At 38.4% G+C, this 27,927-nt stretch overlaps 1 protein-coding gene across 1 annotated transcript; it reads left to right on the top strand.

Annotated features, from left to right (window-relative positions):
- On the top strand, positions 1-27,906 carry LOC117823122 (doublecortin domain-containing protein 2-like). Its single transcript, XM_034698192.1, has 9 exons — positions 1-851; positions 1,756-1,810; positions 5,955-6,031; positions 6,168-6,302; positions 6,528-6,677; positions 7,843-7,897; positions 9,018-9,201; positions 23,929-23,999; positions 26,488-27,906. Exons 1-9 carry the CDS (start codon positions 565-567, stop codon positions 27,226-27,228), a joined length of 1,755 nt encoding a protein of 584 aa, XP_034554083.1. The 5' UTR covers positions 1-564; the 3' UTR covers positions 27,229-27,906.
- Positions 27,907-27,927: the final 21 nt, after the last annotated feature.

Genomic DNA, 27,927 nt, shown 5'->3' with positions numbered 1-27,927 from the left:
GAATGACTACCTGTTAGTGATGACGGTGTGAGGTCCCTGCTCATCTGTGAGAGAACAGCGGCGTGTTCCCATAGATACATCCCAACAGATGAGCTCCCACGATACTCGGCTGACATCGTGGGGAATTACTGGGACCCGTTTGGCTATTAACATCACCTGCTGCTGCGTAACGGTGAACACTAAGCGGACAACTCTGCATTGTTTCTTCTCTAGCGGATTTGGATTGTATTCTGAATGGGTAGGCAGATAGATACACATTTTCACTTTCAACGCCGGGATAAGTCAGTTGCATGCATGTGGTTTTAGTTTTACTTAGTCACCTCCCCCTGTACGTTTTGGTTTTGGTCTCCGGATGCTTTCGTGTCCAACCTGCTGACCTCCTCAAATACCTGCGTGCCACGTCCAGCTCCACTCCTCCCTAAACATTGCTCCTGGATGGACCAGCTCTTAATGTCATTATGATGGCCTATAAGCCTTTGTCTCACGATTGGAATCAAACTGTTTTAAGATTACTGTAACACAGATCTTTATTTGTCGCGCGCAGCCTGATTTTTACGCACAACTATGAGCTCGGAGAAGCCAAACTTTTTATCACAGCCGGTCGTGAAAAACGTTTTCATGTACCGCAACGGGGATCCTTACTTCGAGGCACGCCGTATTGTCATCAACCATAAGAGGGTGTCAAACTTTGAGACTTTGCTCCGAGAGGTGACCGGAGGGATACAAGCCCCATTTGGAGCAGTGAGGAACATCTACACACCCAGAGGAGGGCACAAGGTGGACTGCATGGACAGCTTGCAGAACGGGGAGCAGTACGTGGCTGCCGGGAGGGAGAGATTCAAGAGGCTGGAGTAAGATTCAGATTACATTTTGATAACCACTTCAATGTATTTGCACAGAGAACACAAAGTTATTTATGTGTTAAACAAACACATGTTAGAACTGAGTGAGAAGGTGTATTCTGCAGAGCAAGTCAGGTGGAATCACTGACCATAGTAATTTTAAATATGTATACTGTGAGTTGGTGCTACAGTCAACGTTATCAATCAGTCATATATGAATATACTTGAGACCCTAGACATCATACCTGTTTGCTGTGTCATGATGTTACAGTTTATTGAGAGCCAACAGTGTCAGCAAACAAACCGCTCTGAGTCACAGCATGAGGCAGATAAGATCAGCTCTGTGGAGAAGTGTTACCCTGGCCTAAAAATAAGTAGACTTATAGTGCAGATAATGAGCTTTGTGCAACTGGTTATTCATAGAAAGCAGTGGTGGAGCAGTTGCAGGTGAATGGAAGCAGTGGAAAGGTATTAAAGACTTTGAGTTAGGAAGAGGAAAGTGCTTCTGTAGGTTTTTTAAGTTTCAAGAATCCACTGCAGAACTATGAAGACATCCGTTGTCACCATCCATCCTTGTCATGGCATACCAACGTGAACCTTTACTATCCACACAGACTGTGTGGAAAACTACTTTAAGGCATGACAAACAACACACAGCAATGACCCTAGATGTATACTTTTGATGATCATTCATAATCCATAGCTTCTCAAATCAGAGCTTTATTTTCATAGAACTGTGACAGCTGAACAGCAAGAAAATCAAAGATTTCTACATCTATAAATTAAATTTCCAGCAGCTTCACATCTATAAATGATGAAAAATTAGTTTTGTTTTGTTTAAAAATCACAAAATATCTCTGTTAAAATGAAAATAAAGTCCACGATTACATTCTCATTTTATGTTTTGTCTCAGTTACGTACAGATTGGCTCAAGAAAGAAGAGAATGATGCAGACTCTTCCACTGCAGGTGAGTGGAAAGTGCTGTTTAAGTGAGAAGCAATATCAGTTTTTCAAAATGTATTCTTGTTTGAAGTCTGTTGAGGTGTGTCATTGCATGTTGCATGCAGTAAAAAAGTGAGTAGTCTAGTAGCAGTAGCAGTATAATGCAGCAGGGTGAATATAAGCTTGATCACTCTGTGTTGGCTTTAGGATTTGACCCCAGGTCAAATATGAGCTTCGTCACCTGGTTATATGTGTAGTTATAATAGTAGTAATAACAGAGAGGAAAGGAGAAGAGGAATAGCCAACCCTGGACACTCTGCACACCTGTTGACATCATAATAACACAATCTGCAGAGATGAAACTTGTTTACATAATTAACATAGTCTTGTCCATCATCCAGACAGTCTTTGGGTGTAGCTGGACCTCATGTGACCTTGCCAAAGATCATCAGGTTCCACTTCACCTCCTGGTCTTTTGGTTTTGCAGGAAGAAGCATGTTGCCTCAGTTGATTGCACTGATAATGCACCATCACTCTGTTAAACTGTTGCTTACTGTGGACAACATTTTAGCCATTGCAAAGGCAAAACACATTGAACATATTTGTTTCTTTGTTTGTCTGGATTTATAGATATTTCTGCTTAGTTGTGGTTTTAGAGGCAGCAGAGCCCGACTATCTAAACATAGCATATTGATGTTATTTATACTTATACTAGATTTACTAATAGAGATTTATGAAACAGATACACATACATGAAGACACACAGTGGCAAGGTTTTCGAGAGATCATTTAAGCAAGGTGTTATGTTGAGCATCGCTCTTTATTGTTCTCCATGAAGAATCACTTTGTTGTCGTCTCTATGGCCATGCATTATTGATTTTTAGATCATAATCATCCCAGCCTTTGAATGCATCTTTAATCACCAGCTGTGAAGTCATGGCCAAAAAAGGAGCAGCTTAAAGTCAGGGAGTCTGCAGGCTCATGAATCTTGAAAGTCACCTGCAGATCCCCTTTCAAAATAAGAGTTGCTTACATGTTATGTAACAAAATACAGTCAAAGTAAGGAACGGCTTCTTGTATACGCACACAGCAACAAGCAGTGTTGTATGAACTAATGTTGGTTAAGGACCAAAAGACGAGTATGTTCAATTAACCTGAAATGCAGGATTTAGTCAAACAAGGTCTTGGTTAAGGCAGCGTGGAGTTCAGCTCATTACCCTGCCTTTGATTTCTGTCTCCAGCAATAAGTAGCATTGTCTGTGTGTGCCGTGCTTCTGTCCTTTGCAGCACGTTAATCACACAAAGAGAATCAGGCACTATTCTCTGTGCTCTTGATTTAGTCTTATCACCCACTAGTGAGAGGAGTTTTCATCACTGATAACCCTAAGGGCTTGTTTTCACTGCTGGGATTATGTGGTGAGCATAAAAAGAGCCAATTTACTTTACAAGGACCCTGCCTTCCCCTCAGTACCCCCACTTAACCTGCCTGATTGTGTCAATTAATGATGAGAACTCTTGGCTGGCTGAATGGGTGGGGAGTTTATTTCTTGTTCTTATTGATTTTGAAGCATTATAGGATGGGTTTTAAGGAAGGCTGCTGTCGGACATCTCTAGAGCTTGTGTCGAGGACAGCTGATAGAAACATGCATATTTTTTCAGCTTGAACTGGATCTGAAATATTTATTATATTCCTTTCACTTATTTTATTTTGGTAGCTCTCTTTCCCTCAAACAAAAGTTCTGGTTTCAGTAGGTGTGAAAACATTGTTGTGTTTTGGTGAGAAGAAAGCTAGTCATATTAGTGATGATGATGTGATTATGTCATACTTACAACAATGAATCATCGACTTATATAAATCTTCATCTAAAATCTGAACCAGATATTACCATGTTAATAAAATCTTTGAACTTAATTGCCATCAGAAGTACTTTCCTTGGTGCTAGTTTTGTATTTAGACAACCTTCCTTAGCATAGGTGCTGTCATATTTCTTATTTGGGGATTTTTATTAAAATAGACTGAAATGAACAATATTCAATTAATCAGTCTCTATTTATACAGCGCCAAATAACAACAGATGTTACCTTAAGACTCTTTACAAATAGAGCCGGTCTAGACCGTACTCCATGTTCTATTATTAACAAAGACTCAACACCGAGACAGGATAAGATCCAGTCCCATCTTACAGACAGGACTCAGTCTGATCTCATCTTACATATAAAGTAAAATGTTTCAGTGCTTGCTAATGGAACTAATTGATTTGGGTTTTTTTGTATAACTATTTATTCTTTTTTACTTGTATGTTTTTTTTTTTCTATTTTACTTTTACATGTTCGAAATAAAGAAATCAAATCAAAAATCAAACCAAATCCACCATGAGCAGAGCACTTTGCAGCATTTAGCAAGTTACATTGGCAAGGACAAACTTCCTTTAACAGGCAGAAACCTCCAGCAGGACCAGACTCATGTTAGACACACATCTGCTGAGACTACTGAATCAGCATCTCAACATAATAACAATAAATAAAAATAAATAAATCAAAAGAACATATGTACAAAGATTTTTTGAGCTCCAAAAGCTAATTGACTTTGCATGTTTTGAGAATTATAGAGTGATGAACTTCTGAACTGATCATTGGTCACAGTGTAGCAAATGTTCAGCATCATCTTCTAAGGAACATTATGTGCAAATGTTACTTTCGTAAGAGTAACGGTATATGATTTATTAGCGTTCAAACTTTTAATAATTTTTCAATATACAGAATAATTAATGATGAATTACGTCAGATTCCCAAAACTTTAGACAAACAAAAGACATTTAACAGGCAGAAACCTGGAGCAGGACCAGACTCATGTTAGACACACATCTGCTGAGACTGCGTTGGAGAGAGGGATAGAGGGAGATGAAGAGAGATTGATGATAGTGAAGAGACAGATAGTAGTAGATGTAGCAATAGTGATTCCTCTTCATGCAAACAAGACCATTGCCAAGAGAGATTGATTTGAATTCAAGGTGCTGCAAAGTTTACATGGACCAGATGATAAACTGATGGAACTTTTTCCTGTCAAATGTCACGTGCTGATGAAAACATTGGTTGAAGAAGAGAGATTTTTCCCTCTCAAAGCTTACAAGAGAGAGATCCATGCATCACCTTGATAGTTTAGTTTGTTCCTGGTTATGTAGATCTATATAAAATAAGCTTTAGTCATGGTTTTCTGTGTTGATACACCCAGAAGTTAATGTCTGAATAACATGTTTTTATCAAGCATCATTAGAAGGATTTGTCTAGCTTCTATATGTGAGTGATAGTGCATTCTAATATGTAAAGGTCTACGTCAAAGCCAGCCAGTCTGTGTGCTTTGACCTTTTCCCAGGTTAAACCTCCAAATAAGTCCTGCATCCTGTTTTATGAAATAACTTTCTGAATCCGTCTTCCAGCCTTCACATATCTGTTGCCAGGCACCAGTCACAGACCCCGGAGGACTTCTAATATACCTCCTCAATGTCTCTCTTTCTCATCCTCACAGGATTCAAATATTAGTCTGGGAGTCACAGGGGGTTAAGACAGGGCCTGTCGTGCTCACTCTATGCAACCTCCCAACCTCAAAGGATTACCAAAGAGTCATTCTTTGGTGGTCATGGCGATAAAGGACAGATTATTCTAGTGTGGACAATAGCTCTTTTTCTTTTTCCTCTCAGGGTTCAAGATTTTAACGTCATACATTCATGTTTTTGTTAAAAATAATGAATGTAAAAGGAAAAGTAGTAGACTGTGTGTGAGCGAACAAATACGTACCATCAGCCATATCACACTGTCGTCTCTGGTGTTGGCTGTGACTCTCTGAACAGTCTTTCTCTGCAGGATCCACAGTATTAACCCTGTTACCTTCCCTGCCCTTCCATGGGACATGTATATTTAGCAGCTGGAGCTTGCTTAAATGTTGTCCTTAACAACTGGACTCCAGTTTTAGCATCATTCCTGAAAGACGGTCTGTTGTTTTAAGTCTTATTCTGGGAAACTACAACTACTCCTTATGAATGGGATTAGGAATAGTGGCAGTTCCTAATAACCAATTACTCTCCTTTAAAGAGTTTGTTTATTTCTTTTAAATATGAATCACTGTATCTTTTTGTCTACTTCTCCTTTTTTTCTTTGTCCCTTTCTCTCAGGCAAAACCACTGCCACCGAATCGAATCATTGTGTCAGCTCGTTTCCTGAAACCCATCAGAGAGCCATGCACAATATTGTAAGTGTTTTCTGAAATATTGAAATAGCAGATGATGTCATGGACTCCTAAAGTCAGAGCTAAACTGGAGCTTTAAGTCTGAACAGAAATGTCCACCCAGAGTTTTTTTTTAATCATGTGTGTCTTCTGTACTCAGCGTGGTAGCAAACGGGGATGTCTTGAACCCTGCTTTGAGGCTGTTAATCCACCAGAGGATGCTCAGCCAGTTTGACAAAATCCTGGAGATGATCACAGAGAAGATGGGTTTGAGAGTCCTTGGAGGCGTTCGAAGGTAGAAAACGCTCAAACTTAACGTACATTTACATTCCTGTCCTGACAAGTCATCCAAACAACTCATGAGCACAACATGACAGAAGTTTTCCACCATATGTTCCTTCGTTATATCAAATGATCTCATCACACTTGCTGCATAAATTTGTATTGGAAACAGTGTGTCTTATCTTTATAATGACTGGATGAGGATATTTAACTGCTGTGTCTCTGACTCTATTTGTAGTCTGTACACCTATGAGGGCCAGCAGGTGACTGAGGGGATCCAGCTGGAGAGCGGGCAGCTTTATGTGGCCGTGGGGAGAGAAAAGTTTAAGAGGCTGCCGTACAGTGATTTGCTGTTCACTAAACCCAGAGGAACAAGGAGGATCAACGGGTAAGCACTGGACAGCAGACTGTACTGATTTGTTAAGACTCATGACTTGCAAGAAGATGCAAACATTTTAGCTTAGAGAATCTGAAAATCTTGCACTCATTTTCATCTTTGAACATGTTCAGAAACAACAGATTTATGAGGAGACTGTTGGATTTAAAGGGTTTGCCTTTATTTTATCGAGAGTTAGGTTTCTATTCTTGTTTGCACTCATCACTACCTTATTATAAACGCAAAAACCAAGAAATTGGCAACTGATGGATCAATCCAAAATTTCTGCAGTAAGTAGATCATTCATGCAACCATCAGAGGTAATGTACATGTTATGCCATGTCGTAACTTAAAGCTACTGTGAGGAACTGTGTTCGGTGTTGTTTTTGTCACACCCTGTGGACGACGCTGTACATCTGTACACTCTGCTGATCTTGTCCCGTACATATTTAAGTTATCTGACTAAATATGTAATTTGGCTTTATTTTGAAAATGTAACTATCAAGTCAATATGAATATTTGCCCTAAAAAATATGAACAAAGGCGATGGTTGAGGCATTAAAAGTGACCTATTAAACGTGAACATTTTTCTCTGATGGTTTACTTTCTTGTTCATAAAGAGACACCAGTCCTCAGCGGTCCTTACAAGAGCTTTAAATGTCTTTGTTTGAAAGAAAAACAGCTGTTAGTATGATCCAGTATGTAGCCTCAGTCAACAGTTGTGGAAACTTCACAATCAATCTCTATGGCTACCAGGGGTTGTTCTTAGAAATGATTCAGTTTGTTTTTATGTTCAAGAGAGGAAAGTAAGAACTCCTCCAGGACAAAAATGTTCTTCCAAATCTCCTGAGCCTTCGTCCCTGAGCTCCAAAGATTATTATAAAGATGAATGATTTGCTGAACGTGAATATACACTTGGCTCTCCCTCTTTGTGTTTTATAATGAATGATGAAGACGTTTATTTACTCTTGTCCTTTGAAATTCTCGTGTTTTTCAGATTTTAAACTCTTACAGGAACACTTTTTAACTCTTTTATTTAAGTATGTATGAGATATTTAGTGGTTTGAACATTACTGATGCATCATCTTATTCCAGGTGTGTGTGTCCATGTTCTGAGGAATCACCTTATGTTGTGTAATTATTTGAATAAAATATTCTTTGTCTGTTTTGTTTGCAGAATGAAAGCTTACTCTCTGCCACCCATCTACAGATTCTCCAAGCAAAATGGAAATGTAAGAGTTTCTTGTTACTGAAGTTCAGAGCTGGCCTGCTGACATTTGATTGAACAAATAATAGTAATGCATGGGTACAGGAAAGTAAGGTGCAACTACAAGATACTTATCTCACTCTGATGCACACTATAACACAACCAGAAACAAAAACAATCACATGATTTCATGCAACAAAGACCTTGGTGGTTATTACAGTCCTTAAACATTACTATGAGTGCTGCTTACATCGTGCCCACAGATATGACAACAGATCATCGAGGGTTTGTTACGCTCACAGAGAAATTAAAGTGTGTGTTCTGCATGTTCAAGGACACAATGGAAGGAGAGCTTAGACCGCACGCTCTAAATCTGAGATTCCCTGAGACCAGCATAGTTTCTGCTTTTCGAGCACTTGAATAAGTGTCTCTTATTAAGATGTGCCACATGCCTAACTGTAGGTGACTGAAGTCTTTCATTGGGATTTTTTCCTAAAATCAGATAAATCACAATCATTTAAAACTGGTCAGTGTTTGTGTTTACAAGCTGCTAAAGCAACAATCTCTGCATGGAGTTGACCAACTATGCTTCTCTCATGGCTTTGCATTCCTATATGAGGAATAATCAATAGGATAAATAGAGTTTTATGACCATCACTAAGATGTTTTGAGTTGAGGGGACAGTAGAGTGGTGAACAATGTGGTGTAGAAGTTATTCAGTTATCTATTTATGTCTTATATTTATCTATATATTTTTTGAACTTTAACTAATTAGAAATGTTGCCTTCTATCCTTACTTGTTTTATAAATTGACTGTATTGATTTTGTTTAATTTAATAATTTAAAAAAAAAAAAAGTATTTTGTATGATTATTTATTTTATTATTTTACCCATTTATGTTGTTTTCCATCCCTCTCTGTTCTATTGAGAAGCACATTGGGCTGCATGCTTTTATATATGAAAGGTGCTATATCAATAAGTACGTTGAGTTAATTATTGCAATGTCCTTACAGTAATAGATCTGGAATTTTAAAAAAAAAGGCTTGGACCAACTTTAGTAAACAGGAGCAGAGAGTTTGAGTTAATTGCAAGTACTTGGTCTCACAGCTTCTTCATCAAATGAACTAGACTTTCATCTCCTCCAGGCTAAGTCTACGGTGCGATGCAGTGATAGTGGAGAAGGAGACTCGAAGGCCTCTCCTCCAGCCAACGCTAGTAACAACAAGGAGCATCTGTCCTCTATTGTCAGAGAGATCTCTCAGGCAAGACTCATGTCTTTCAGGAAGAAGAGGAGTGGACAAAGCATGACCCTGGGCATCACTGACAACGGTAAAACAGAAACACACACACAAGAATATCGTGGTAATCCAGTACAGTTGTGAAATGATTGGTTTGGCTTTGAACCTCTTTCATTGTTTTAAGGGTTTTGAATCATGTAGTGCAGAAAAATAATACCTAAAGTAAACTTAAAATGAAAACAGTTGATATCAACAAAATCAGTTATATTTATATCCTTCAGATTCTTGTATTTACCCTTTTGAAGAACACCTACAAAATGTCAGACTTTCACCTTGGGAGTCTCGTTCTGAAAAGTGGATCAGTTATCTTGTGTGGTTGCACAAGCTTGTGTAATGATAGGAAAGAGTCTGTGGCAGAAAAAGATTCCTTCTCTCATCCTCATGTCACATTGTCTTACTTTAACTGCTACATGGTCCTTTAATGTCTGTCTCACCTCCTCAATGATTACAATAACATGTTACATAGACAGGACATAAGCAAGGTAAGGTTATAAGCATAAAGATATATGATGTAATGCATGGCGCCTGAAATCTTATGTAACCTGCTGCTTTCATAAATGCCCACAAAGTGGCACTGTTGCTCTACAATAAAATGGAGGGAGAAGCATTGAAAGTAGGTCTAGTATGATGACATTTTCTACTATAACAAGAAACACATTACATCATCCTCTGGGTTCATGATCAGTACGTTATAATGTCCTGAAAAACTCTGAATTTGTGCTACTTTTGTGCTCATTGGCAGCCTGCAATCCTCTGAACAGAAAGGTTTTTAATTGCCTTGTAACACAATCGGATTATGTAGATTTTTTTAAAACATTCATGGAGAACAGAACCTGTATGTTGTAACATTATAAGTGAAAGCATTTTTTTTCTCAGTCTAATCTCTAAGTTCTCTCGTAAAGGGGAGGTTGATTTTTCCTCAGACTACTTCTGACCTTTTTGTAAGGACTACTGCAGTACTTACCACGTTACGTCACTCTGTGGCTCATGATAGATGTTGCCTGTTTCCTTGTCTGGCAGCAGAGTTGACAGCAGAAGCCCAGAGGAGCGTGGAGAATTGCGTCTTTGGATCAGGGGAGCTGGCATTTTGCATCAAAAGAGAGGGACGAGGAATTGTGTACACGTGATGTCTTTGTCTGTGTACATTTGAAATCTGTAATTTCACCCTCTGAATCCTTGTCTGTACATCAGATTGTGTGGCATGTCACATTACAGGCAGAGAAAAAAAAAGAAAACATGTTGCATTATTGGTCCCCTTGGGTGACATTGACCAAAGATTAAATTAACAGACAGACAGCTTGGAAAACAAGATCAGGCATCAGACAGGATGATTTGAATGGCTTAGAGAGCACATCAAATTCTCATGCACCCTTCACTGTTTGACCTATAAGTCTTTTTCAAGTGCTGTCATGTTTACATGAAGATATTTTGCTTATTTGTTTGGCTGAGATGCTTGTTTTAGTCTTTTTAATGCTGTCACTATGAGTCTGTCTCTGTCCATGGTGCTGAACAGGCTTTTAGGAGGAACGTTAGGTAGATTTTTGCTTCAAGTATGATGCTAGTTACGTTCATTTTCCCTCCAAAAGCAAAAAAAACTAAAGTCCCAGATAGAAAGAAATGAACAGTGACATCACCTTCCTATTTGTGAACCATTCTTTTGAAGCTTGGTATCTGGTGGTTATCATATAATTGTTTTGGAACCAGGAGTAATGATATTCTCACTACAGAGTGACCAAGCACTTCTTTGTTTAGTTAAGGATGCTGTGGTAAGGACCACTCAATCACAAGTAGCAACACTCTAAACAAATACCTTGCTTTGTTGTCCATTTTTGTTCTGAAAGGGACCATTAATTATAAAATGAACACCATGCTTTGTTGGAAAAAAAACTCTTTTAAGTGTTGAAAATTGAAGCCAGTGATGAAGTGCAAAAAACTGCACTTACTCAAGTGTCCACTTGGGGCTGGCTCCAAAACAACAGTGAAACCAAGTCAGAAGCCGTATTATAAGGCCCGTCTTCACATCAGTATAAAACATGGTGTAATTATTTATGACTAAGTCATTTTGATTATATTAAGGCTAAAAGTTCTGCATACTCTGGTAGCTGCTAGCTGAAGCTCAACTCCACTGCTTTGCTAGTTTCTAGATTAGCCAGAAGTTAGCAGGAGTCAGCATATCCTATTTTGGGACATCCATTTAAGAGACCAATGACTAATATTCCTGACACTATATCCTTGTTTTAAACAGCCAATGCAAGGCTTCTCCTCTGGCTTGCCATTAAAAAGACATCTCTGCATTGACTCCGCATTTTCAGATGCTAAAACGCAAATATGAGCTTTGATCAGAGCAATCTATTTGCTTGCTAAAAACAGATTTGATCTTTTAAAAAATTTAAATAATAGTCTTTTTCGTAACCAGAAGTGAAGATATTTTATATTAAACAGGTGGCTATGGAAGTGTTTTGTCTCTATCCAGGTTTACTGGCTTCCAATGATGGCAACTTGTACTGATAAGTAGCCACGATATTAAGGTAACTTACAGATTGTGAATCATGCTTAAAGACGTTTTAAACAAGCATGAAGACCATATTTGCTCTCTAGACACTTAGTTTAGCCCCCTGCTGGTCAGTAGAAAGAATACAGATTCAAGGAAGTTCTGATTAGCATAGCATTTGAGCTCTTCTTATTTACAGTTTATGGCTAAAATATTTTTTATTAAGCTCCACAAACATAATGAATTTGGAGCGGCACAATGTCTGCACAAAAACACATTCATTGTACCTGTTAGCTGCCAAATTTAGCCTTGATGTCATGTTGTCCACTTAAGCTTCTCAGTGGGAACACAGTGTTTTTATCACCTTTGTTATAGTGGTGTAGTTACAGGGCAGAGGTGTTTTTGGTGTTATTTTGCCTTTTGGGAACTTCAGCCCCAGCTGGTCAGAGAGGTAAACGCATCTCACACTGGTGCCATAGGGAACGCTGCCAGAAAAAGTTGTCAGACTGGCAGCGGCTGTGGAAAGAACACGGCATGAAACCCACACTGAAGATCTTTGGTGTGCTGGAACAAAAGATTATTATAAAGGTGTCGTCTTATTACAAATACACTGAGACAGGCATTGAGACAAACAAGCAGATGATGGAGAGAGTGAGAGAAGAGAAGACACAAATGAGACAGAGTGACCCCGTAATTCGAGATTCTTTATCCCTGCTCTGTGCGGACCCTGTTGTGGCAGCAGGGCTAGTTTTTGTGTGTGTCCATGTGTGTGTGTTGCTACGCTAGCCCCCATTATTCACTGTCTATCAGCTGCTGGGAAGCAGACTGAGGGTAACTCCAGCAGTTTCTGTCTGGTTTATTGTAAAGCTTCTGACTTTTCTGCTTCATTAGAGTGAACACAGCGGTGAGTGACAGCAGAGACAAGGGAGAGGCAGTGCGACAAGTCATGCAGCAAAGGTCACAGAATGAATTTGAACTCAATATAACAAAGACATTTGGCCTAAAGACTTATCCAACAACATTTCCTGTCCTAGCTTCCCCTACATACTCTATGGAAGTTATTTTAATTGGGTAAATTAATAGTTAACTTTTGCCTGTGTCAGCTTTAGCTTTAAAAATCAGGTTGCAGGTTACCAACAAGCAACTGTTGCTAACCCCAAAATAGAAATGGTTTATCTGTGTGTGCTTTCTTACTGATCAGATTTCAGAAAAGAGACGGAAATCCATGAGCTGACTTCAAAGCAAAAGTAGTGAGTAACTAGAGCACTGATAGAAATGTAGTGGAGTAAAAAGTACAATAATTGTCTTCTGAATGTAGTGGAGTAAAAGTAATAAGTATCCCCCCAAAATAATACTCAAGTAAAGTACAGATACTCAAAAAATGCACTTAAGTACACTCAAGTAAATTTACTTTGTTACTGTCCACCACTGACTACCACTAAACGTCTCTCTCAAATGTGAGTGTCCAAGTTTGCCTTTTTCTTGGAGTACACTGCCCTCTATTGACAAATGAGTTGCACTACACATCACAATTCAGTGTGTTGCAAATACGTAGCTCTTGAATCAAAAATGTCCACACACCTCAGATGCCTGAGTCTGAAAACAAACACACCCCTGTCTTATCTAAGCAAAAGAAGCCATGATTGGGCAATAAGAGAAGTTTATTCATTTAATGACCTGTTCAATTCTTCCAGAAGATTATTTAATCTCTCTTCACCTCAAGCATGTTAGAACACGTGACCAGAAATCATATTTTATCCTTTGAATATATGTAAAGAAAAGGCAGCTGTCACATCTCAAAGGAAACACACTATGCCCATCCTTCACAAGCAACCCCTTTATTCCAATCTCTTCCCCAGTTTGGCATGCATATTTATTCACATATACATTTTCTGCTCCTATTTATTACACACTTCTTCCTCTTTTTTGGTTTCAATTTGATTCTAATACACAAACACCTCCCGTTGATCACAAACCAAATAAAGCTGTATACTTATATTATTATTGTGTTGTTTATTTGTTTTTCTTTGTCTTTTTCATTATTGCATCACCTCGTCACATTTTATTTATTTCTGCCTGAGTTAAAAATAATAACTGCTGAATTCATCTCTAACTCCTCTTTCGTGTTAATTGGCAGTTACTTCCTCTAGAAGCATGGCTGCAACATTTAATAAAGCTCCAAGGTAACTTTAATTTTTTAGAATATTTAAGAAATTTCATCTACAATATTGGAAATTGATAAATGTTCTTCTTCAGTTTTGATTTTCTTGGCTTCTCTCTCTCTCTCTCTCTCTCTCTCTCTCTCTCTCTCTCTCTCTCTCTCTCTCTCTCTCTCTCTCTCTCTCTCTCTCTCTCTCTCTCTCTCTCTCTCTCTCTCTCTTAAAGGACTTCTGTGATTACTTCTGTTCATTCAAGGCTCCCTTGAGAGGAGAACAAGGCAGCAGGAAAAAAGGGAAGAGAATAAAGGAAAGAGAAGGGATAAGGAGAAAGAAAAGAGAATATGGAGGGTTAAAGAAAAGGTAATTAAATATTTAAAAAATGAAGGGAGGAACATTACAAGAAAGTCGAAAAGGGTACAGGTGGATTCAAATAGTGAACATGACAATTAGCTTTAGATGGTGGAGCATGATGGGACAAAAAGACTCAGAGATATTGAAGGGTGGGGGGGATGGATGGGGTTTTCATAATTGCCTTTCATTTGGATAATCTCTCCATTTAGAGTCATCAAAGCAGAATTTGACTTCCCTCTGCCCCCGTGCTGGGGCCAAATTACAACTCTAGAAAAGACAACAACAAAAGAGGCCTTGTACTTCAAGGAGGACGGACGGACAGAAAAAAGATGGACCTGGGGAGGAAAATTGAGAGGGGAGCACAACAGAGGGGCAATTATGATGGGGTCTATTTGAAGGAGGAGGGGGGTGTTTTCTGATCAACCGATGATTTTTAGACTCCCTCATGCCGTGTACCTCTCTGAATGGGAGTGGACTCACTGTTGTTGGCCTTTTTATGTGCAAAATGTTACATGTTAGTGCTGAGAAGGTCGACTCTGAGTCCAATGATTATTTGTCTCAAGTAGAAAAGTTGCCATTCTTTAGTTTGTAGTAGAAATAGACCAATAACAAACATATTGATTTATGATACACAGGTACAATTTGAGCTCTGGCACAGATACTCTGAACTATGATTCCCAAGGCTGTTTCAGGAACGACCTTCAACCGATGATGTTGTACCTGTATAATTGTTTTTGTTGTTTCAGGCTGAGCCCACTGATTGGCTCTAGGACTGTTGATTTAAATTTTCAGATTGACTTGTATGAGTATTCAAACAAGCCCAAACCTTTTTTATCTCAGTCAGAGCAAAAACAGTGTCAGAAGGTGGGAAAAAAAGGTGTTTATTAATTTAAATAAAAAACCCAAATCATATTATTCTCATCACATAGCACGGAAATCAATGGGGAAATTGCTGTGACTGAATTGAGACTGAAGCCTGTTTCATCATATACAGTATATGCAGTGCTGTAGATCAAAGGGCTCATTAGCCAGGGACAATGAATGCTATGAAATGCAACAGGACAGGACCCTTATGCATTTGCTGTCTCGGAAAGATCACTAGAGTACCGATCAGGGCAAGCTTACATTCCTCCAAAACTGTTGCTAACATAGCCAAATCTGCAGCGGATCAAAGCCACTGAACAACAGACCTCATTACTGGAAGCATGCAATTTTCAGAAAAGGAGACGTGGCTCCTCATGAAAGAACAGCTGGTGAGATACTACCCTCCATTTTGCATTGAGCTGCTGTCTGGGCAATGTATACATACCTAAGGAAAAGACTGGTCTGCTAGTAATATCAGTTTGACCGGACCTAGTCCCGTAATCCATGCCTACACAATCCAACTGGACTTTGTGTCCTGGATGGATTCTCTGTCCACCTTGCCATGGGGGTAGTTGAATTACGCTCCCTACCTCATGGTGCTTCCAAAGTTTGTGTAGAAAATCATTATCTTTTTACATTAAAGTCCACAACCTTTGGTTTCATGGGAGACTGTTGCGTTTTAAGTTTCTTAGTAAGGTTTGTCTTCAGTTTGTTTCATTTCTCTAAGCCTGTAACTTCCAGCACTTGCATTAGAAGCCCAAGGACATTCAATTTAGACAAAAATGTGTGTCCTGAGTGGCCCATACAGCCTCCTCTTCATGTACCAGACTCTTTCTTTAAAAGCAGCTGAAGCCTTTTAAATGACGATCCACATTATGTCCCTTCCTATTCTCTCCTGTGAAGGACATTTGTAATTTAGAAAGTTTTAAGTTGAAGAATTGGCCAGAAAAAAAAAAACATTTCAAAGAGTCTAAATGGCAGAAAAACAGTGGTATACTTTGTGAATAAAATGTCAAAGAAGTTCAGATTCCTGCCTGTGTGTGAACACTGTGTGTGTGTCTGCATGTTTATGCCTTTGCACATGCACAAGCCATCCAGCCAGATCAACCTTCTGCCTCTGGTGTCATAAAATGTGATGCTGCCTTGGGGAATTAGCCTTGTTAGCATATGTATCTCTAATTCCTGTCAGAGTGAAACAGGGTTCAAAACAGCCCTGCGAGGCAGGAGACATGTGCACAAAGAGGCTGTGTGTCTTAAATCGTGTGCCTGTGTCAAAAACGAGGCTCAGCGGCGACGGATGAGAAACGGCAACGTTTAAAGGAAGTTCTTTTTTGCTTGCTGAGTTCTTAGAGAGTGTGGGTGCGGTGTTAAAATATTCACATGTGGGTTATGTGTGGCCTGTTTTCAGGAGCATCTTTGTGACACATTTCAGAAAACACGACCATCTTTCCCAATCCTCCCTTCATTCATTCTTCACCTCTTTTCATCTCCCCCTTTTCACTGCATCAGAAAAAGGTTCTTCATGACCCTTTGATGCAGGATTACTGGCTTAAAGAGCAGGGTTGCTGTGCTAATCTGTCACGTTAATCTGCTAACAAGTGTTTCAGCTGTGACATACAACAGTGCTGGCTGTGACATGGAAAGTATAGGGTTAGGGGAGCATGTGACACTTTAATGACACAAATTTTCTTCACTTCTGTCACTCGGGATCCAGCCTGTCTTCTGTGTTTTTGTAGTTTTTTGAGCTTGAACTACTAGAAGCACATGTGGAACAGCTGTGATAGTAGCATCAGCATCTGCAGGGTTTATGTTAACCTGACACAGAGGAAAAGCTCTGACATTCAACCTAAAACATGAGAGTGTCTCACATTTGTGGTGGTCAGGAGTTTACCTCATTGTAGCTGGACTTCAGATGGCATCTAAAGGTTCTGTGTTGACAGGGCACAGTGCTTTGTGTTCATCACTGTCAGTTTAAGTAGATATACATTTATTATCAGTCTTAGTCCAAATAATTTAGATTAGGACAAATGAAAGATTAAAGATATTAACAGAAATGTAATTCAGAACAAATATATGTCTCTGTAAGTTTATTGTATTTATTTAAATAATTAGTGCATTTAAAGACAAACAAATTGATATAAAATATTGATTTAAAAAGGAATTTATTGATTTAGAAATTTTTTTTAAAGACAAGAAAACACTTTTCAGCCTTTCTTGAAGGACAAATTAACATTAAACTATATATTTCAATTCTTGGTCAAGTTAAAATGTTAGCCTGCTTATTTGTTATCACTCACTGTAAATTGAACATCTCTATTTGAGGTAGCAATAGACAAGTTGAACGGGACTTCTGCTGGAATATTTATGTTTACATTATTTCCACTGTCCTTATAAATCTCTCCTTCTCAGAGCTTTGCCGTTGACACAGCTTTGAACATAAAAGAGGCAAATGTCTCAACTTTAAAAATTGTAGTTTTTATCACCACCTCTTCTGGTTTGAGTGATTTTGTGGAGATCGGCAGCTTAGAGATGCTCTCACCAGCTCTGCAGTCACTGGTTGGATTGCAGGACAGGATGTTACTCCACTTTTCTCTATCAGGGATGGTTAAGGTCCAGTGGCTCCTCCGGCTGCTCTCACGTCTGTGCCCAGTAAATACTTTAATCTCACTGCTCTCAAGACTAGCTTTAGAAAGGAGTTGTAAACCTGTGCTCAAGTATCTCCTTGAAAGCCCAGCCGTTAAAAGAATATATTAAAAGTTACACTTTAGAAATCCTCAATGTTGTTTAGCCTACTGATTTAGAATAATAATACAAGTTAATGTTTTTGCCACAGTGTCAACAGGCAGAGGTGAAATGTGCTGGCGTCCCTTTTGCGGTTGATACATAACCACTGTTGTTATGGGGTTCTTACCATTAAAATTAAAAAAATTATATATTAAAATAAAATATCCAAAGACTTCAGCATATGTACAAAATGTATCTTTGACCATGATATCCTGATGTATAACTTTGAAAAAACATGTATTTGTATATGTAGCCACATTACAATCACAGACAGAGGCTGTTTGGAATAAAACCTTCACTTCATAAGGACACTGGATAATAAGATTTAAGGCCAGCTGTTGGAAAATTGAGAGAGAACATACTCTGCATATTATTAAATTATATAACTGAAGTCATGACCTTTATAAATGTTACTCTGCCTGTCTGACTGCAACATTGTTAAGCAGAGATTTCCTCTGATTCGACGTCAAAGCTTTCTTTGTCACACGCACTGTAGATAAGAGGCATTTTATACACTGCATGGACTGTTTTCATCCAGAGATATGGTGCAGGGTTCATTTGTGCAGATGCATCTTTGAAATACAAGGTAATGCAAAGGATGTTATTGATTAGGAATAACTGTCAGAGTGGAAATGACTAGTGTTAGTCCTGACCACAATATAGGATCTGAAATTCAGTTGTAGTGCATTGAAGATGATGATGAGGATGATGTCTTTGCTACTGTTTCCATTAGTCTCATTGGTGAAAAGCTTTTAAAGGGACTGCCTATGTGGATTGAGAATTGCACTTCTGGTATTTAAAAACAACAGATCATGAAGGAAGAGCGACTTTTAGCCCTTTTTATGAGTGAAAGCGTCCTCTAGAGCTATAGAAGACATTTGCAAACCTCGCTGTTGTACTGAACGTCATGTGCAAACCATAGACTGTATAAATAATGGACGTAATATCTGTGACGTCAACCATCTGTCTCTGAAGCGCTGTTTTGAGGCCAATCGTCGGCGGGAGCCATATTAATGCTGTCAAGTGATTGTGACGTAAATAGGTGGGCTTTGAGCCTCCTAGCCAACAGCTACAGTGTTCCCGCCTCAATCAAGTCAGTTGTGCCTCTCATTGGAAAACTCGTAATCTCAATATCTTCAAAATTTAACGTTGTATGAAAAAATTCACCCCCCCCCCCCCCCCCCCCCCCCCGGTACAGTGTGTGCCGATCGAGAAATGAGCTATCCAGACTACACTCGTCTTTTGTACCAGGCTGTAAACATTTCATTTCTGCAGTAAAGATCGGCTTTTTTGAATTGGCGTGTATGTGGTTTCCGGTACTTCCAGAGCCAGCCTAAAGCGGATCCTCGATGAACTGCAGTTTTTAGCACCTCCACATTGAACTCGTATTTTTAGACCAGAGGTTGCCGCTTGGTGCAAACTCAGTGACCTGTCCCTTTAAGTTCAGACTTTAGTTCAGCTCTAATCAAGCACTCGCATTACAAGTATGACAAGTGCATTGTACTCATCTGTAACACAGAACTGCACACTATCACATATTTCTCCAGTTAATTTTTTATGCCTTTTGTTTCATATGAATCTAATAAAAATAAACTGTGTGTATGCATGAGACAAAGAGAAGCACACTAACAAGCATGATGTCCGGTCATCAGATTTTACATTAAGCGGCTGGATTGTTTTCCTGGCTATCACATTACTATAAACTCAATACCAGCTAGGCCTTGGCCGGTCATGCAGTCATTAAATGTTTTAACAGGACCTCGGTCAGTGACTGTAGCACACATGCTGAGTGGCAATATTTCATAATTACTATTAACAGTTACTACCTAGGTCGTTTTACAACCTGCTATAACTCAGCCATGTGCTGAGTGGGGTAAATCAGCTGGGTGTAAATAAGCAGAATGTAGTACTACACAGTGATATACAGGAGGTGTTTAGGTACATTAAGTGCTACATCAAGATCTCAGTGTTAAACACTGCACAGCTAATCCACTCCAAAGAAAATTGGCTCTCAGGAGCATTGCAATGACTTTTCCATGCTTTGATTTGGATGCATACATACTATATATACAAAAACTGTCATTCATATTTTTTTGGAGCAATAGCCTCAGACCGATTGAGAGATTGATTTTTAACAGCTGGCGATGAAAGAAAATAGATCCAGGACTGCAAAGTGCTGCAATCATTCTGACCGAGACACACAAAGCATTTCCAGGGAACGTTTATCTAGAACGCTTGCAAGGTAAATGTTGACCTGTCAGATTTCATAACGCCAGAATGTCTCTTGATGTATACAAACAGAAAAAATGATGCAATAAGAATGGGGCTGACATTAAGCCGTGAGGTTAGAGACTGGATTTTGTTCAGCAGTGGCTAAAGTGAGTCAAATTCTACATTTGATAAAGTTGTAGAACCAGCTCTTTCGTGACTCACCGCTGCACTTCAGATATTTATGCTGGTGATGATGTCAACGAAAGAGGCATTGATGATGATGATGATGATGATGATGATGATATTGAGGTTAATTGGAAATCTGTATGACGATTAATGTCGTCACTGTTTGTAAATGATGATGTAAAAAAAAAAATTGCTTTGCCTCCAGCGCTGCATATCAGGACTCGTCTCTGATCAGACTTGAAGTAGTTAATGACCCTCACTCATGTTGCTTTCTACTGTATAGATCTTTTCTTGTGTTTTACTCACTTTCACATGTACTTCACTTTGGACAAAAGCATCTACAGTAAAACTGTAAAATTCTTTGGTTAGCATAATGTTGATGGTTATGACCAGATGCTAAATATTAAGTATGTAATTAAAAGTATGTCTCTTTTTTTATTTGCTGGTTTGTGTTTGAGTTTTTTGGCACTCTTGCAGAGTTTTTTCTTTCCATAATTGAAACACTGAGATCTTCTAATCTTCTAATCCTTGAAAAATGAATAAAGACTTCCTCAGAAAACGATTTGCACAAAACAAAATGCACTAAGCTCTCCTTTACAGTCGTTAACAGCAGCACAAGTCCTCATTTGCCCTGGTCTGTTACAGATTCACTCTGGAGCCATGATTGCCTTGGATGAGTTTTACTCAGAAATGCTTCCTGGAGGAGTAGAATTGCATTTAAATGTGATAAGAGATCCTCCAAGATCCTGCAAGGGATGGTTGCACACTCTGACTCTGTAAGAAAAAGACACTTTTTAAGAAAATAATCTATATTCACAAACTCCCTGCTGAGTTTGTTGTCAGCAGGTTGTATTAATTAAGAGTAGATTTGCAACAGTCTCTTTATCCTGCAGAAGAAGATGCATCTGATTGTTTGCACTGTGCTGGGACTGTGTTGTTGACAGTGCAGTTCAGGGTTCATCTGAGCATAGTTGTCTCCTCTGTGATTCACATCATTGTTTTATTAATCAGGTTGATGAATACAGTCCATTCATATTTCATGGAATAGTATTTACATCATGTTACCTGGTGTAAACTGCACTCTGGATTCCCCCAGCGTGTTCGAGTTACAGAAGTTGGATGAGCACATCAAATGGAAATACAGATCAAAGCGATGCAGCGCATCATTGTGCAACTGGATGTATGCAGAGATCACAAACAGACCATTTTTCTTTGTTGTTTAAAGCAGTCCCCTAAAAGTAAATCCCTGCAGCAGTAAAGCAGAATGCATGTGTTTGTTTGTAAGGGAGAGATAGAGGTTGCTTGTTAAGAAGTGGGAGGTTATTTTAGTTCACTACCTGATATCACTTCATCTTTAGTTGAGTTTTATTACATTTCTCAGCAACTACAGTCATTTGTAATGCTACCTTTCATAAAAATGGCAGCAAGAGCCATTTATATGAGTAATTATACACACTTACTATTGCATTCTTGTTTTAGCTCACATTGATGGATGAGATGTTGTAATACCCCTGAAATGTGAGTGTGTTTCGTCTATGTCTGGGTGCATATTTACACACACTTGCTCACACATACACAAAAACTGTGTGATCATTTGCAATCCCAGCTTCAGAATCTAGAGGATTTAATGAAGAGCAAGAAGGAGCGATTCTAAATATTGTGTTTAATTTGATTTAGCATTTTCATGAGCCGGTGCCTCATCCTCAAATCACGTTAAGATGTTTAGAGTCACTGCAGCTCATCCTCTGCTTACTGCTTACACTCCATCGCTTGGCCTTCGCTGCTCTTAATGAATGCGGCGATTTCCATAAAATATTCTTAAAGAGGTCCGTTATTATTACCATAACGTTTCATCTCCCACCATAGCTAAACTTCAATCAGTTTTGCATTTGAAATGCATTAAATGTCTCCATAAACTCTTCTAATCTCTACTCCAGTCATTTTTCTTCTTTAACCGGTGTGTGTGGAAAGGGAAACTAATATTAAAGACATTAATTACACTGTTCTGTTCTCTTTTTTTTCTGAGCACACTCTTTTGCCGCTTAATTTTGATTGGAAATTTCAGTCTCATCCAGTGTTTCAAAACAAGTGTGTAATTACGTTGTTTATCAGAGCGTGGAGTTGTATTCCTCTTATGATGTTTTGGGTTAATTACTCCAAGGCCTTTGATGGACACATGGAAACTTAAAAAGAATTGTATTCATTTTGCACTCAAGCAAATGTGTCCTGCGGAGCTGATTGCTTCAATTGAAATGAAGGTTGTAGTTACTCGGTTGTAGTGTGATGTCTTCATTTAAAACCCCAAGACCCCCAGTTTCAGTGTGCAACAGAGAGTGAGTGTTTCCTCTGTGGCATTGTGGGAGATATGTTCTTGTAGTCCTGCAGACCATTATCATGCCTTCTTTTTTATGTTGAAACCCCCAGCAGGCCCTGAGATTTGGTTGTAGCGAAAAGAGTAATTTTAAGAGAGTGGAAATCAGCCTCTCCTCCCTGCTTTAAAACGTGACTAAATTATGTTATTTCCTTTTTGTATCTTGAAGAAATCTGATACAATGTCAAACACTCATTCTAAGTTTCTCAAGATTTGGAGACCCTTTGTGGAGTTTATCAAGAAAGAGAGAGGTCAGTCTAGGAACTAACTATGACAATATACTTTATGTGCATGGCATTGCAATTTGGTTGCACCCCCGAATGAGATTGTGTTGTGATATTCTCTGATTCCTGCTCTTTTTGCCTTGCCATGGACCCCTCGTAACATTACAAGGACTCTGTGGACTCTTCTTCTGGCCATCCATTTATTTGTGGACAATATATCAATATATGGACTGACACGGTTGCACATCTTATCTCTTTTCCTGGCAGTGTTTTTTGTTTGTTTGTTTTTTGTTTGGGTGTATGTCTTTTATATGTATGTTGTTATGAATATATAAAAGACCTTTATAAATAAAATAAATATATTTTAAAAGCTTACAGCAAGCTTCATTCTAAATTAGGAAAGAGAGAAATAAGATCTTTTGCAAATTGAACCAGTTAAAATTCAAAAATCTAAAAACAAAACATGAGGCCAATCCTCCTTGAAGTTGATTTGGGTTCACATTTTAACACTGGGTTACTGTCTGTGTGTGTGTTTGAGATAAGGTACAGTTTTAGCTAAAATCAATGGTGGATTTACAACAACAACCACCCTGACTTAGCTGCAGAGATGTTTACCAGGAGTGGAGATAATAATAACTCTGATGAATTGGTTCAACATTTGTATTCTGAAGCTCTTCCTGGCCTTGGACTCCCCTGCTGTCCCCTCCTCCCCTCTTCCCTCCAGCTTATAGAATGTTTTCAGGCTCTCTCTGGCTCTCCTCCATTGTCTGGGGAGGTTGTTTACTTGCACTTTGGATGTTAATACTTCGCCACCAGGTGTCACTCTTGTGCTGTGTTTGTCGAAGCCCTGAAAACCAAGGCTGCAGTATTCAAGATGTATAATATTAACAAGTCACTGACTAGAGGAGGAAATAGAGCAGCTCTTATAAAAAGAAGAGGTTTTATGATTTCCTTGAATGATGTTATTAGCTTAGCATCACTAACATCTACCCTAACAAGCACACTAAAACACACCCATGGATTTTCATTTTTCATGATTTCACACTGAAATGTGCTGGAAGAAGATTTTTTATTTTGCCTACATAATGTGTTTTATTGTCAAAACTTTTATTTCCAGATGAGCTGGACTCGAAGGCTGATGGTGGAAGCGCTGAGGACAAGTCCTCCCAAGACCAGTCAGCTGAAGAGGTAAACATCCTAAGTGTGAGCTTAAGTCTACATAATGGAGACAAATAATAGCATCTTTTTAAAAAAAACCTGTCACTGGGGCCCAGAGCATAAAAGCACCTCTCCCCACATTATGCTGCAGCTAAGAGTGTGTGTACAAGTCTGCTCTGCTACACAACCAGGACCATACTTAAATCAAACACTATTTACCCCTTCAAAGACACACTATGGAATCACATTCCCTGTGAAATCCAGTTTGTTAAATCTGTCACCACTTTTAAAAACACATTGGGGTTTTTTTTCTATATAGTAATTTATCTTTCATTTTTGTCCTTTCTATAAGCTATCAGTGAAGCTGATTTTGTGACTTTGTTTGATACAGGCTACAATAGGCAACAAATAATATGTTGTTACCGTTATTGTTGTAACCATTTTTTGTTTTCTTTACCATTGTTTTTACAATGATAAGTGCAGTTGTTAATCATGCAACTTTTTTTATTGTAACCACTGTTGTTGTCTCCTTTGTTGCCCTTTTTGTTAAAACCGTTGTTGTTGTTGTTGTTGTTTACTTGTTATTGTGTTAGTGTTGCACTTGCTGTTACTGTTTCTGTTGTTGTGTCACCATTACGTCACAGATTTTTACAGTTGTGGTCAGAGTGGTTGCCACCGATGTGATTGTCGCTTATGTAGATGCTGTTGTAATTGTTTTCACAGTTGTTGTAGCCTTTGCTGTCTGTTGTTTTTACCATTCTTGTCCAAAATACTATGACCGTTCCTGTAGCTGTTATTGTCTTCGTTGTCGTAGTTTTTTCTGTTGTCGTCACAATTGTGGTCATAGCTCTTTTCACAATTGTTTTCGTTATTGTTTTGTTTTCACAGTGGCTGTTTGAGTTGTGTTTACCGTTTAAACCGCGGTTATTGTTGTTGTATTTTTAACTGTCACTGTTTTCACTCTTGCCACTGTTATTGTCATGGTTGATGTGATAGTTGAAGGTATTGTAGTTGTTCTTGTTGTTGTCAGTGTGTTGTCATCAAAGTAGTACATGTTATCAGTTTTGTTGTCCGCATTATTGTTGTAGTTGTTCTTATCAACATTGTTTTTGTTATTTTTGTTAATGTTGTGATTGTTTTTACTGTTGTTGTTGTTGTTGCCTTCCTTGTTGTTGTCTCTATTGTCACTGTTGTTATTATCATTGTGTTTTATGCCACTGTTTCCATTGTTGTCATCATTGTAATTAGAATTGTTTTTTTTTTTACTGTTGTCATCATGGTTGTTGTTATTGTACTGTCATTGTTTTCACTGTTAACATTATTAGTGTCATGTCGACAATGTGCTGTGTTGTTGTAGTTGTTTTTGTCACTGTTTATGTATTTGTGACAGTTTTCATGATTTTTTATTAACTGTTATTGTTACAGTTGTTGTTTTTGAAGCTGTTGTTGTTGATACTGCTGTAGCTGTTATTGTTATTGATCATTTGTATTGTTGTTTTGTTGTAGTTTAGGTTGTGAGTGCTACAGTTGTGATTGTTGTCATGTTGTAGTTATTGTTGTTGCTGTTATTCTAACAGCTAGTATCGTTGTTTTTGTTGTAGTTGTTGTTGTCATTTATGTTGTCATCATTCTGCTGTCACTGTGTTGTTGTTTTTTCACTGATGTTCTTTCTGTTGTTGTCACTGTTTATTTTTTGTGACTGTTTTCATTTTCATTAGACTGTTATTGTTACAGTTGTTGTTTTTGAAGCTGTTGTTGTTAGTAACCATTTTTTTTGTTGTTTTGTTGTTGTTTAGTGCAATCGTTGTGATTGTTGTCATGTTGTAGTTTTAGTTATTATTGTTGCTGTTATTGTAACAGCTAGTATTGTTGTTGTTGTCATTTATGTTGCCATTGTTCTGCTTTATCTGTGTTGTTTTTTCACTGATGTTCTTATTGTTGTTGTTGTTGTTGTTGTTGTTGTTGTTGTTGTTGTTGTTGTTGTTGTTGATGATGATAATGACGTTGTTGTCACTGTTTATGTGTTTGTGACAGTTTTCATTGTTTTTTTTATTGACTGTTATTGTTACAGTTGTTGTTTTTGAAGCTGTTGTCATTATTGATCATTTTTATTGTTGCTTTGTTGTTGTTTAGGTTGTGATTGCTGTTATTACTGTTGTAGAATTGTTATTATAGTTATTGATGTTGCTGTTATTGTATCAGCTAGTATTTTAGTTGTTGTTGTCATTGTTGTTTTTGCACATATACCTTGTTTTTTGGGGGGGTTATTCATTTCTATTTGTACACCTTGGGCAGAAGAAGCTGCTGTTTTCCTACTTTTGCCTTAAATATCAATTAACAAATGTAACACATTAATCTTTGGATTAATTACTTTTTATGTGCTTTTGAAATAATTACACTTTCACTCTGTTTCAGGAAATTCAGGTCATGTGAACAATGATTGTAAACAATCTCATAACTCTGCCTGTTAAGATATTTGATGCTATAAATTTGTCTCTGTGGCTTTATTGCATTATAGAAACCTGCAGATGATGAAACAAAAGCCACAGAGGAGAAAGGGGAGGAGGTGGCTGCTAACAAAGACACCACAGAAGAAGACGCTTCGACCAGCAAAGAGGAACAGGAGGAAAGCGAGGAGACGGATGGTGAAAAGGAAGGAGAAGCAACTGCAGGAGCAGAGGAGAGGAAGGTAGAAGAAGAAGTAAAGAAGGAGGTCATGGGTGAGGGAAAGAAGGAGGTTAAGAGTGAGGAGCAGGGGTCCAGAAGTAGCAACAGCGATAAGACGCAGGAAAGCAAGGAGAAAGAGGATGGAAGCAATACATCTTCTGAAGGTGAAAAGCATGAACATGACACAAATATAAAAGAAGAGGGGCAAGATAAAGAGAGTGAACAGAGGGATAGGAGCAGTAAGGACCAAGTTAATGATGTAGACACGGGGGAAGAAGAGAAGGAGACAGAAAACACCAGTGACCCAGGGAAGACCCAGACAGATAACGACACAAAAGAGGATGATAAAGGGAGTAGCAGCAGTGGTAACAGTAACCAGGAAGAAGATGCAAGCACAGCCAAAGAGGGAGCGACCAAAGAGTCAGATGAAGAGGAGACAAGGGTGAACGGAGAGGTTAGTGGTGAGGATGATGAGGTGGAAAGCGAAGCAGAGCTGGAAGCAGTTGGTCACAAAGATGGCTCAGAAAATGAAGAGAAAGAGCAGAAAGATAATGAAGAAAATGAGATCAAAAGCAAGAAAGAGAAGGATTAATGAAGGAGAAGAAGATGTCCAAGGTAAGGGATGAGTCATGATAGCAGTGCAAATTCCCAGAATGCAGAGCAAGAATGATAGAGATATTTCACCAAATCGCCTTGTAGAATCTACAGTTCTAAAATAATGAACAGTTTAGAAGCTTTCAACGCCTGACTGCTTACCGATGCTCAGAAACACCATTTCAGGTTTATATTCAAACACATTAATCAAGCTTTATCAAGTCCAAGTTGTAGTTATATATTTGGTATGAATACTGTTAGCACTTGGCCTGCATTACTGCTTCAGATACAGTCTGTCTGCAGGAAAAATAAAATGTTGTTCTAATAAACTCAAATCCTTTCATTTTAAAGATTAATTTCACAGGTTTGGTTATTCACACTGCTTCTTGTTAAAGATGTTTTTGTATGTATGGTGTTTTTGTTTATGTCTCAGAGAAAGCGACACAAATGAGCTTTCAAAGCGAGTACAATGAGCCATGTGTTATAATGTAAGCACACAGTATGTGTTAAATGTTAATTATAAGAATATTTGTTCATGAATATAGAGTTTAAAGCCCTCTCTGTAAGTTTTTCCAAACTGTAACCCATTATCAATTAGCCACTGTTATTATGCAGATTTATTTATTTCTATGTTTTACCAGACGAGAAATTAAAGAGAGACACCTTTCAAAACAAACATTGCTCGCTCTGTCTCTCT

The sequence above is a fragment of the Notolabrus celidotus genome, chromosome 12 (assembly GCF_009762535.1).
Source record: "Notolabrus celidotus isolate fNotCel1 chromosome 12, fNotCel1.pri, whole genome shotgun sequence".
NCBI lineage: Eukaryota > Metazoa > Chordata > Actinopteri > Labriformes > Labridae > Notolabrus > Notolabrus celidotus.
The sequence above is the reverse complement of the archived record's forward strand: the minus strand, read 5'-3'. Positions and strand labels throughout refer to the sequence as shown.